The sequence below is a fragment of the Rhagoletis pomonella genome, unplaced genomic scaffold (genome assembly GCF_013731165.1).
Source record: "Rhagoletis pomonella isolate Grant_MI unplaced genomic scaffold, Rhpom_1.0 Rhpom_scaffold_00011, whole genome shotgun sequence".
NCBI classification, from domain to species: domain Eukaryota; kingdom Metazoa; phylum Arthropoda; class Insecta; order Diptera; family Tephritidae; genus Rhagoletis; species Rhagoletis pomonella.
Window position 1 is genome coordinate 26,881,824 of NW_023458565.1, and position 13,898 is coordinate 26,895,721.

General features: G+C 36.1%; 1 protein-coding gene across 1 annotated transcript in view; it reads left to right on the plus strand.

Annotated features, from left to right (window-relative positions):
• The window catches only part of LOC118746906 (collagen alpha-1(XVIII) chain), a gene marked incomplete at both ends in the record, with an annotated part of 818,664 nt that overhangs the window by 624,567 nt on the left and 180,199 nt on the right, over nucleotides 1-13,898 (plus strand). The window contains 2 exon segments of the mRNA XM_036480887.1: nucleotides 3,349-3,927; nucleotides 7,059-7,136. Of these exon segments, the coding sequence (XP_036336780.1) occupies nucleotides 3,349-3,927; nucleotides 7,059-7,136 (657 nt within the window).

Here is a 13,898-nt window from a genome sequence, read left to right on the forward strand (position 1 = left end):
AAGCTCATACAGCTCATCGTTCCATCGTCTGCGGTACTCGCCGTCACAAGCACATAAACTTCAGTTGGCATATTTGCTGCTCCCAACGGATTGATGTGCTTAGGAGCGTTGGCGCAAAAATAGCGTTGACTATAGCAGCCACGTTGTTGCACTTCGTTATGTGGTTTATTAATAATTCATTAGACGCTGATGCGTAGCCTCCAAAATCAACGAGGCAAGCGAGGATGTCAATGTCGCGGAAAATATATATACATGTGTATGTACGTACATTATACCGGATCACCTTAAAAGCAGAAAAAAATCACCTTACCCGATTGAGTCTAAAATATTTCTCAAGGAAGACAATTGCGAAAAAAAATTTTTTTTTGGCCGAACCTATATTTGGCCTTTTTATATTTTTCGGCAATAAAAAAATTGTTTTACTAGTAAAATAGCTCTAACTACTGCAGTAATCAAAATACAGCAAAACTTTAATGATCTAAGTAGTAAGTAAGTACTAGATAGAGCGGGTTATTTAATGTCAATGAAGTTTGAGAAAAAAAATTTCTCCCAGAGACAAAATTATCGATATATGTATGTATCATACTTGAAGATCCGACTGGTGCATGTCGAACTTATTTTCTGGTACGGTCTGATGTAGATATATTTATGTTAATACGTGCGCTTACATACTTATAAAATTGTAGGCCAGTATAGACAAATCAACCACCGCTACAGAAGACATACAACACGAAGCTAAATAAGCTCTCACCATAGCACAGTGTGATATTTCAACAATCTGGGGGGACAAAATTATTTGTGTATACTTTTGGGGTATATTTAGGATGCAGATTTTCGATATGCTATCCGTTTTCAGAGACTGGTTATTGGCGAATTATTGCCAATTTTCCAAAACTTTCAGTTGCTGAAATTCGAAAAGCTATATTTTCCCTCCCCATGCAAAACATTTATTTACGAAAATGATTATGAAGGCTATGAACTGGCGGAAATAGGAAAAACAAAAATATGTAATTTTGTCTACGCCTACTGCGGAAAAGTCATTTTTTTTTTAAGAAAAAGTATTGGAGTTTCTTTTGTTCCAACTTTTCATGTTTTTGATTTAGAACTACAAACCACAAATGGTCCTACCTCTTGAATAACGCTATATGTCTATTTAGAATCAATCTTGTTTTCACAACAACAAATATACTTTATGAGATGATGAAATACTCCCTTATCTGAAGTTATTGAGTACAAACTACACCGCTTATCGAAGAAAATTATGAAGTGATTTGTTAATGTTTGGTCACTAATCACGTGGATACCTCAAAAAAATCACGCGGATAAGAATCGAAATGCGTAAAAAGCAAATTAAATTGCACTAAAAATTTTTATTTTTTTTTTTTTTTTTATTGAAAATATTTTAAGTATCTTATAGCTAATATGTCAACCGTTTTTTTTTTCATTTTTTTTCGTAACAGTGGGTTATGTTTGTATCACATATGTACGTATGTAAAAAAAGGAACAGTCCAGCGCCTTCGTCTTGGTCTGCGGGCTGTATCGGAGACACAGCCGCTAAATTTAAACATAGAATACGATGTATAGTTAAGAGCACCTCCGAGTCGAAAACGAAAGTACACACTAAGAGAAAAATATCGATAACAAAAGCGATAATAATATCGATAACAAAATCCACAGCAAAATCGATAACAAAACCGATAAAAATATCGATAACGAAATCGATAAATAATCGATAAAAACGATAACAAAATCGATAAAAATATGGTTTATTATATCGATGAGTTCCGAAAATATCGATAGCAAAATCAATAACATACATACGCTGCGATTTGGTCATAAATGTTACGCCATCTGTTATTCAAATGCCGAAATACCTACACACACATACGTTTTGTCTCCTTTTCATTAAAGTGCTCAATATTTGTTGAGTTTATATAAAATTTGTACACGATAATATTTCTATTGCTCCAAAGAATCTATATCCTGAAAATTAAAGTTATATCTGGAAATCATAAATTGCAAGGACACTTCAAAGACTCAAAATTTACCCCAACATAAACCAATATTTACGGTTGTGTCTGCGACAGAAACCGGATTGGTTGCTTACAGAAATGAATATGTTGATAGGTTTGGAGTTTTGTCTTTAAAATGCCATACTTTTCTTTAAAATCGCTTCATTCATTTCTCGTGCAATAAGCGTTTTCGTAAAGCTCTAAAAATTACAACTACAACATTTGAGCATAGCCTTCATATCGAAAAGTAAGACGTATTCTACGTCAATAAAAGAATTCGGGACATATTTTTTTTGTATGTAGATAATTTTGTCCACCTAGATTGTTCAAATATCGCACTGTGCATAGTTAAAAGGTTATGGTATAGCAAGCGAGTTGACTGCCGACAAAGGCATACGTACATATGTATAGGAATACATGCGTGTTTATACATACATACATGCCTTATATTAACATACACTGAACTTTATGTAGGTGTAAGAGTTTGTGTTTTAAAATGAGTTGTCAGCAGACGTGTGCGGATTTATGGCAACTCATTTTGAATCTGGGCGCCTTGGATGATATGTGAACTACCAACACATACTCTCTGACTGGTACGCTTGGGTTTGTTTGGCCCATATATGTACATACAAACATATATATCCATATCTACATACATATATATATTTATATATAGGTCCATATGAAAACTTTTGCTTTTTGCCTATGTGTGCGAATGATGAATCTTTATATAGCCAGGAAAGTGTAACGATTTCTTTGTGGCGCTCATGCACTCTGCACCTCGCCGCTTTCTCTCTCTGCCGCCCTTTCGACCCTTTGCAATTTGTGCATAAATTTATTCGTGTGTTATATCCCGGCCAGAGCAGCGTGTTTGGGATGATTTGATTTAAGCAAGTGGAAAATTGAATTTGAAAATTAGGTTACAGCGCAATTTAGTTACGCACCTGGGTGCGGAGAGGCTACAGCGTAAGGCATTTTTTGCTATTATTGTTCGCCCAGTCAAGAGGGGTCAATTGAGTGGGCTGCTAATCAGTTTTGAGTGCATGTGTGTGTGAGAGGGTGTGTATAAAAGGGTGCGTGTGAGGTTAAGTAAGCACAATACCATACACATATCCGAGCATCGATTTGCATTTGTATTAGACTTGTGTCTACATGTGTGGTTCACAGTTGTGTTGTCGTTTGTTTGTTTGCTTGTTGACTCATGCGATAATGAGCATGCAGATGAGAATATGATTATGAAAATGTTTGCACACATATATTTTTGCAGCAGTACTTTTTACTCTATTCGCACTTACTTCAACAAATTTCTAATAATTTTCCTCTCTTCTCATTTCAGGGTCATCCTGGCGTACACGGCCCCAATGGCCAGAAAGGTGAACCAGGCCAACCAGGTGTGCCAGGCATGGCAGGTGCACCTGGTGCTCCCGGCCTTAAAGGTGATCGCGGTCTACCTGGTGAATTGGGACCCATCGGACCACAGGGTCCACCTGGTGAAGTCATATATGCGGATAATTCTCTTAATGGCACAGCGGGCACAGCGGCAGGACAGTGTCAATGTCCAGCGGGACCACCTGGCCCACCAGGAATGCGCGGCCCCCAAGGCTATGAGGGTCCACCCGGTTTGAACGGCGAGCCTGGTCCAGCTGGGTCGAACGGTTTGACCGGCCTGCCTGGCTCCAAAGGGGAGAAGGGCGAAAAAGGTGTGCGGGGCCTGAGCGGCCCAAAAGGCGATCGCGGCCCTGAAGGACCGCCAGGGCAGGCCTTTTTCGCTGGCGGTTACGAAGGCATGGCTATGAATGGCACCAAGGGTGATAAGGGCGAGAAGGGTATGCGCGGACGACGCGGCAAACCGGGCCAAGCTGGACCGATCGGACCGCCGGGCAAACCAGGTCCGATGGGCGATATTGGGCATTCGGTAAGTGGAAATTTATGGTTTAGATTATTTTGTAAAGTATGGAATATTGCATTTTTAAAAAGATAAATTTTTTCTTATAGTTTGAGCGAGTTCATAGCAGTTGAATCTTATTTTTTTCTTGTTGCTAAAATAAAACTTGAGGCTGCTTAAGCTTCTGAGCATCCACTGATCGAAATCGTACTTGTGTGCGGATGTATTTTTTGTTGAATTTAATAAAAAAAAGTATAGCTTAAAGCTAGATTTGCTTAAATGGCTTTAGTTAGGACAAAAATGGGGCGTTTTTTTATTCTTTCACTGGAATGCCGTGGTAAACAACGTCCTAGTGGACCAAGAAAGGAGAGGCTGCAATATTATCACCTACGCTGACGGCGTGACACTCATCGTCAGAGAAGAGTTTCTGGGTAGTCTCTATGATTTTATGCTGGATACTTAGGCTTATTCACTTTATTACGGAATAACGTAGTTAGCCTTGGTAACTAGAAGAAGTTAAGTGCCAGTTACCAAGCTTCCCTCAATCAACAAAATTTCACTTGTGCTCCCTGAATATGCCAAGCACTTGGGCATTATCCTAGGGAGCAAGCTTTACTAGTTGCCATTTATTGAAAAGCCCATCATTTAATTCATGATCCATGCGGAAGATGCATGTCCCATCTTAAAAGGAAATCTATTCACTTCATGAAATGCATATCAGTACGATTATATTTTAGGTGGTCATTGTTTAGAAAACGCTTCTCAGGCAAAGTTGCTGAAGGCCTTCTTGGCCGGTAATCGACCGCGGCTGGTCAGTGCAGCTTTCTTAGCTTGGTAAATGCCATCTCTTGATTCCTGCAAAATTAGTAAACAAGCACGGTCCAAAGGAAGCCATTCGGTACGATCCAGTATCGCTTCGGACCTATATTGCCGTAGGTATTTAGAGTATGACGAAGTGGATTCATCTCAGCATTTTCTTCTCAGTGAAATTGCCTCGATACGAAAGACTCTCATGGACGGACATCATATTTTCCTGACACAACTTTGTATGGTTTACCTGCAGTTAACGGTCCACGAAAATACTATATTAAATACTAACACAATCAATAGTTATAGGAGCCTTGAGTCAGCTGCTCGCGGAACTGCCTTGCATAGCCTAAACGAGCAAATCTCACGAGTAGTTTTTTTTAGTGTCACTTCCTTCTCTTGCAAGAAAAATAAATGCTAAAGCATTATTTTTACATATATTTCAATCAATGGAGTTCCAGAAAAAAGTACAATAAAACATAAATCAAGTATTTGAACAATTTTGACCTTAAAATGTTTATTTAGGCGAAAAAATACCGAAATTACCTTGTTTTGTCACTCGAAAAAATCATAATTGTTTTTTCTTTTTTTAATAACTTTGGGAAGTTTTCAAACAGATTATTAAAATTAAAGGCAATGGACGTTGGCATCAAATACAACATATCTGTGAAGTTTCAAGAGTGTGCCACCAAACTAAAATAAAATGGCGGTATGCGGTATATCTGTCGTAGCTATTTTTTTGCAATGTTATGATTTTGTTTTTAATTATAGTAATTTAGAATACTTGAAAATGCTAAAACTAAACGTTGAAAATGTTCTTCTTTCAAAACTACCGGATGTAGGGTAATAAAACAAGCGTGCCGCCGAACGAAAATAATTGCATTGAGTGAATGATGACTAGTATTAGTTGAGAAACTAAAATTCCATTTTTACAATTTTTATTGGCACACTAGAAATTCATTCATTGTTATATACATGACGAAAGTAATAAATATACGCATAGAGAATACTGTGTAAAAATCTTCCACGCTAATATTACATTTATTTTTTTTAAATAATGTGATTTTTACGTTAAAGCGTGCGAGTAAACCTGTTAAAGGGGTGCGTATGGTGTTACGGGGCGTATACGTTACATACACAACTACGGGTATAAGAGTAAGGGCCGGTTTCTCCATCTCTGGTTAACACTAACTCCCCGGTTAAACATTGTTATGAACGTTCTAACTCCATGCATATAACAGGGAGTCGATAAGGTCGGTAACGATGTTTACCGGGGGATTAGTGTTAACCGGAGATAGAGAAACCGGCCCTAAGAGTGGTCGTTTTTATTTTTTTTCTAGTATAGATTTTTTATATTTTCATTTAAATACAATTTCGCGATAAAATCTAGATATTTACACAAAAATTAAGACAATGCCTTTTTAAGAAAAATGTACCACCATTTTCGACCAAAAACAAGTTGTAGTCGAAAAACGTAACAACTCATTAGAGCCTTCACCATGAGTCTATTTTTCATCTACCCTTTAAACATACAGAGGAACTACTTTCATATTGATCCATAACTTTTCAGAATAACAGCAGATATTTTATGGCATACCCACTTATGTATGCTTTCTTGAACGGCTTTAAATGCTTACTCATTCGCCCTGTTAACGCTGAACAACTTGCTGAAACTTTCCTACTTTATATTTAAGTAAAGTACCCTGAATCCCAAAGAAATGTGGCTGCATTGGCAAAATAGAGTCGCAAGCTGGCGAAATATTCGTATTAAGTAAAACAAGTATACTCCACTTTGAAACAATTGTAACCACCAATGCCGCCAGAGTATTTTTGTGCTACCCATTGCACAATTCCACGCTACTCGATTGCGAAATATTCTTGCAGCCAAGCGGTTATGTGGAAATTTGTTGTTCCATTTTCCTCTGCTCTGCGGCTTTGATTCATTTTGACCTTACCTACTACGTTCGTACTTTCAGCAACAAATTCGTGTATTTCGTTTCTTTTAAGCTTCGCTCCTCTTTGGTTTTGTTGAAAACTTTCCATTGCTGTTGGCTACAAAGTCGTTGGCGCTGCTTTTGAGTGGTTTGGTAAAATTTTGTTTTATTTTATTTTTTTGCAAATATTTTGCATTTATTTTGTAGCAAAACTAGGCCATTTGCGACAGTGTGTATGGCAACTTTCAGAACAATTTGTTTTCTTTGTTGATAATTGAATGTTGTTAGTAACAGAATGAAGGAAAGCAAAGTCTTCCTGAGACATTTTATAGCTAATTTTATACTAAAGTTATAGTTTAAATACTGTTTACGTTTAAGAAGTTGTCAGTCACCTAACAAAGGCAAATTTTTTCGTTTCAGGGTCGACCTGGACTTACAGGACCTAAAGGTGACATGGGCAGCAAAGGACAAAAAGGTGAAAATGGCGGACGAGAAGGGGTGAGTAACATTTTGCAGCAACTAACATGTCTATTTTTCATTACTAGTTCATTCACTAGTTTCAGTAAATATGTATTTTTAGTTGCGATAGAAAGTTTCATACTTTCACTCGGTGATATACTATGTAGCTGTCCCTGCGTGCGCCCTTCGTAAGTGGCAAGTCAGCACATTCCTCTTATTGCGCATCCCAGCGTTAACCTGCTGAACCACTTGCCATTATAAATGAAGTTGTAGAGGTCCTAAAAATCTAACTGCAATAGGCTGTTAAAGAAGTTTGAAGCCAGTCAAGACCTCAAATCTCTTAGCAGAGTTTTTAAATATTTTGGTCTTTTCTTAAATAATGTTTTCTTTCTACGACACTTTCTTTCTAAAAGATAAACTAAAAAATATGAAACAACTGTAAGAGTATATAATAGACCTGCAATAAGCAATATGTTAAGTTATTGTAAACTAAGTATAAGGACTAAACTTCTTTAAAGTACCTTAGCTGATAGAGATCAAGAAAGCAGTCATATATAGTAGGGTTAAGTGGCAGCCGCAAGTGAGTGAATAGTAGTTAACTAGTGAACTCGTATTGCGTCAAAACGCCCAAAATTTTATTACAAAAATGTAAAAAATATCCGAGTGCCATATTTCATCTAAATTCGGGGCAGCCATTTATGAGTAAAGAGAGGTATCACTCAGGTCTTAATATCTCCGAAATTTCACATCACCCAGTACCGATAAACAAGTTCCAACATCAAAAAATAAAATCTTAACCCATATATAAAGCCCAAGATATTTATTCCACCTCTCATACTTGAAATTGGAAATAACGGTGCAAATCTAATGACCTTCACAAAAAATTTTCTCTCGTATAATATATGTATATACCTAGTTAGATCACTATGACTTTTCGAAAAGGTGGCAAGCCTAATAAGAGATATTTATTTATTCATTCGAGATTTAGTTTTAATTTTTCATAAAATTTGCATATGTCAAACTTGTGTATCAAACAGGTGGAAATCCCTTTTCAAACGTATTTTCAAACACGTGGCAGCCCTCCTAAATAAAGGCAGATATAAAGCCTTTTCAAACCCATTACGATTGATATCCATCTCTTGATAATTCATCTAATTTACAAAATAGTTTGAATGTAACTTTTTTAACAGGTGGCAGCGCTCTTACAACATTATAATTGTTCCTACTAAGATTTTTTAACCCTCTATCCTTTGACATGTGTACACCCTCTAAATATAGTTGAGAAATAGAGCCTTTTCAAAGCCACTTCGACTGCTATTAGTATTTTAATAATTTATATAGCTTATTAAATAATTTGAATTTAACTTTTTTAAAAGGTGGCATCCCTCTTTAAACACCTTAAGAATATTGTTAGTATTCAAACTAAGCCTCTTCAAAATATTTACAAACTATCACCTTCTTAAAAACTTTTCCTCTCGCGCCCACTTGGTGATACATATGGGTCAATCCATACAATATTTACACCCCAATATTTTTTTGGGGTGAAATATATTTTTTTACATTCTTTATCAAAAAAGGAAGGTACCTGTTATTTTATTTCGTCATGATATTCGAAAATCTCGAAGAAAATTACCGAAATTTTGAACTCACGGAGAAGTATCTTTTTTCAATTGATTGCAGTTAATAAACTATTTGTCGGCGAAAATCAGTTAAGGTATCAAAATGTGCGTAATTACCTAGGCATTCCATGAGTGTGTGAAACGAATACGTATTGCAATGAACGCCCGAAGAGTATTCGGTCACATTATACATTCCGATTACAAATAGAACGAGTATGCAAAAGGACGCCAACCACAAAGCGGACATGCTTATAGAAAAGTAATCCGGGTTGTAATCCATTCATTCTGTTATATCGACTTCGAAGTGTTGAACGATTATTCGATTACGTAATGTGTATTTGTGCCGCTGGGAAGTCCCTATTTGCTTGTTGTTGATTGTGTTTCGTCTGAGAAGAAATTTTGCAACTGTCCTATCTGGTCTTCTCAGGAAATGGTTACTTGCTTTGAATCTTTTTCAATAGAGCCTTGATGTACCTGACAGTTTCACGCAACATTTGGCTCTGTAACGTACTCTGGTCCGATTAAACGCTCGCCAATTTATCAGCTAGTTTTTTGGACTTTATCATTATAGTGTTCCAGTACCTATGAACATAAGTTCAATGCACATGGTTCAGCCTCAACTTACATTACTTTACAATCTTTGAATATAATGGTGCTACACTACCATAAATACAACAAAAGAGTTGCACTAGAAGGTAGTCCTCTATGAAAGATTTTGCTGATGCTTCTCGATCGAATTGTAAAGCGGAATGTGCCGGACTTGCCTAAAATACATACTATCTATAACCTCAATGTTCAGTAAAGTTCAAGAAAGAATCCCAAACTATACAACTGGATTAACTTAGCTTTCAAAAAGGTAATAGGTTTCTTCAGCTTGGCAACTTAGTAGAGAAACCAAGCATTATTTTACTGCTATTTCATATCTTTTTTAGGAGTATTGCACAACTTCAAATTCGAGCCGCAAGTATTTTTCTCGAACGATGAGGATTTATCTGCTTTAACCTATACCGGATGGAGGCTTAGCTCAGTTCATACTTATCTTTGATTTGAATTCTTGTCCCAAGAGAAAGATAGGTCCTGCTTATGAACCCAATTTCACATAAACTCGTATTTGTAATGTTATAAATATTCTTGCTAATATTTCCATTTACTGTTTTCAATGCGAATAAATACCACCACCGCTAATAAAACTTTAATTTGAATATTTACGTTTATATGTATACCTACATACACCAATCTTTTATCCTTTTATAAGATCAAATTAGCATTTTCTCGAAAAAGAGAAAAGAAAAACCCAAACCAAAACTTCCCGTTACTACAGTGCCAACAACTTCGCTTAGCCTCCTGCCAATGTACATAATCGCCAACTACTTTGTGACTTAATTTAAGCAATTAGGGTTATCACTTAGAGCACAAAAGCTTGCACACAAAATAAAATTCTCACTTATTAAGTATTTCGTAAGCAAAACTTTAGCCGTAAACAAAAATTTTGTTGTATAAACAAACCGCCAAAGGTAAGCAACGGCCATTAGAAGAAGGGAAGAGTTGCAGTGCAAACAAGCCGGCAGCTGACTCAGCGCATAACGAACACATCAACAAAGTGAACGAGCGAAGCGAACTTAATAAATGATTTTAGCGCTAATGTTGACCCCAATGAATGCAGCCAAACCCATTTTACTTGTAATGCATTCCTAAAATGCTATGAATATCTATCTTCCACATCCTGCAACGTGCAAAATGAAACAACCGTCCGCAGTCATCGTTTTAAAAAGCAAGCGCCAGCAGCAAGGCGCCAAGTAACGCTGCTGGCCAATACGGGCGAGTACGTTTATGTTTTGGATGCATTTGTGAGCTAAAGTGATGGAGACTGCCAACTCTCTTGCTGAAAAGCAAGAAATTTTTATAACAAATTTTAAAAATTTCCATTTTTTAGAATTGTTTGGCCAGAATGTATTGAAACAATTAATATCTTGGACTCTGTAAGTCATAGAGTTTTTTAGAAATACATTAATTATAGAAATTTGTCTGCTTCCAATTTCTGGTCACTTATAAAAATTATGCAGCAGCGAACTAGGGCCCAATTCTGTTAGTTCTGCCTTTTCTGTCTGTCTGCTCACTAACATTTTCGCGATTAAGCTGGGGACGGACAGCATAACCAAGCGCAACTATGAAGAATTCATTGACCGGCAAAGCGTTGAGCAGCACTTAAGCCAAAACAAAAACAAAACAAATTTTTGGTTGCAAATAAAACTTGTTGGCACACATACATAATCACAAGTACAGCTGTGTGTGTATACATGCATATATACATATAAACCTAAAAAATTTATTTTGAGGTAGAATTCGGCAAATTCCAGTCTTCATAAAACAGTGAAAGTTTACGCGAAGCATCAGTTATATATGTACGGCTGGCAGGTGTATTTTTAGCGTGGGAATTCTTTCAAAAGTTTGGTTGAATACCATCTGGGCTGTGTTTGTTTCAATTCAATTTAATTTATAACTTGTATTATATAATTTCGATGATTACATATACATACATATGTATAATTTTTTCATCTAAAAAATTTGTATGGTTACACGTAGCTTATGACTTATATCAAAAAAGCGCTTTGAAGAATTCTTCAACTGTAAAATATTGTTAATTACTGTAATTATGATCTCAGATACGAATTGACCTAACAGTCCAGGCCACGGAGGTTTTTTGGTGGAAAAAAAATTTATTGATCCGAATTGGTACGACTATCAACTGATTTTTACCCTGGGATTCAGTAGTTCAGTCTCATCTCAAGTCACTCAATTGGAGATTAGCAATTAGTGACTATTTTTGTGACTTGAGATGATTTGGCTATACAGTAAGAGAGAGTCACAAAAAGTTCACCAAAAACACACACAGACAGTCAACTGATAGCGTTTACGTATGCCGTTTGCCGCGCCGCCCGAAGAGTCCCAATGGCCGAGTGGTCAAAGCATTACGCTTCCGGTCGAGAGGGTCCGGGTTCAAGTCCTCCTCGGGCGTAGAGGATTTTTTATTTTTTTTTAGTACTTTTTTAATAGTTTTATTTTTTTAACAATCTTTAGATTTTAATGTTTTAAAAACAAAGAAATATTTTTTTTTTTCAATACATTTGTATGATATTAGAGCATTTTGGTTTATTTCCTAATAAAATTCTTGTTGAACAAGATTCCTCGCTTCTTTTTCGCGTTTTTTTTAATAAAGTGGAAAGAAATAAGCTTTTCCTCCATACTTCTATTTTTGTGACCTGCTCCAAGCCAGCTGACAAATTAGTGACTTATTTTTGAGACTAGAGACGTGAGACAGCGTACTGAATACCAAATAGTCTCAAAATCCAAGTTCACCACCAAAAGTCACTATTAGTGACTTGAGACCGCTTACTGAATGCCAGGGTTAGTCTTCGTCGCCTGGACCATATCAGCGATAGTCCGACGCGATCACGTTTTTTTTTTACGGATCACGGGGGTACATAGCTCAGTGGTTAACGCTTCTGACTTTGCACATCGATTACGCAGGTTCGATCCCTGCTGAAGTCTAGAAAAAAGAAGTCTGATGAGGAGATGTGGTGATCTCCGAAATAGCTGCTATAACTTCTACTGCTTAGACTTTGTTGCTTTTTAAATTTTTCCTAATAAACAATCGTGGTACAAAGCTTAATAAAAATAAAAAATTTTTTCTTTTTATTTTTAGATATATTTGGTGTTAAGAGTAATTATTTTTTTTTTTTTTAATTTTTAATTGCATTTATGTAATTTTAAGGAACTTATTTTCGATTTTAAATTTAATTTTTACTTAATTTTATTGATTTAAAAATATTTTTTTTTAAATTTCCCTTAATTTTTTAGCTTTATATTAAAAAAAGGAGCAATATCTTATATGAATTTTTTATATTTTCGAAATTTTGTATCTATTTTTATTTCTTAGGTTTACCTTTTTCCGTCTTTTTCGAAAAAATGCCGACGCTCATTTATTTATTTATTTAAAGTAGTCTAGCACAACAACCACAGGTTATATTTCAGTGTTAGATACTGAGAATATTACAATATAATACGATATTAAAATGTATAAAACTTGAACTTAACATCTAAAACTTATAAAATTATTCATAAAGTGTAAGATTGAAGAGAATAAAGAAAAAATACTATCTATGCTATGCTATGCTATTTTAAAGTGCAATGTGTCCTTAATAGCCCTGAGTTTAAGGGGTAATTTGTTCCATAGGCGAATAGTATAGACGAAAAACTGACGCTCAGATATGACAGAATTGAATTTCAGGTGCAAAAGCTGTTGTAATCGTGACGATTGAGTAATTTGAAGACGATTTTTGAGATGCGGATGCTCCTCTGAGAATAAGATTTTCTGAAGCATTGTAAGGCACTTGAGCTTCAGCATATCGTCGAGTGATACTGAAGTTATCTTGCGAGCCCATTGAGAAATGTGGTCATACCGTTTTTTGCAATATATATACCTGGCGATGATATTAGTTATAAAGCACGTTGAGTTTTTTATTGCATTGACTATCGCTGTTAGCATAGAGTTCGCAACCGTACAACAGCGTTGGTAGCAAGTAAGATTTCGCGATTAACATTCTAGTGGGCATCGGCGTTAGGTGTTGTGTTGACCATAAATACCTTAGCATAGCATATACTCAACCAATTGTGCTATAGACATGATTATCCCACGTTAGTGTTCTGTTAAATAGTACGCCCAGGTTCTTAGCTACATCAACATATGGTATCACAGTTCTGTTCAATGAAACTGTATCATAAACGTTGAGGTCAAAATGTTTTTTAAAAATAGCAATACATTGGGATTTGTTTGGATTTAAGACCAAACCATTGTTACTTGCCCACTCGTGAACGAGGTCTAAATCACTATTGAGGTTCTGTATGCATAGGTTCAATGAGTGAAGTGGGCAGCTCAAATACAATTGCACATCATCAGCGTACATTTGAATTTTATTGTGCTTTAATACCTTCGGCAGATCGTTGATGTACAAAACAAACAGTAAGGGGCCGAGAATCGACCCTTGAGGAACTCCTTTAGATATGGAAAGAGAACTTGACATTGCATTGCCTATGTTGACTGCTTGCGATCGGCCGAAAAGATATGAGCTAATTAAGTTTACAGCCGAAGATGAGAACTGAAATAAATTCTTTAATTTGAGAC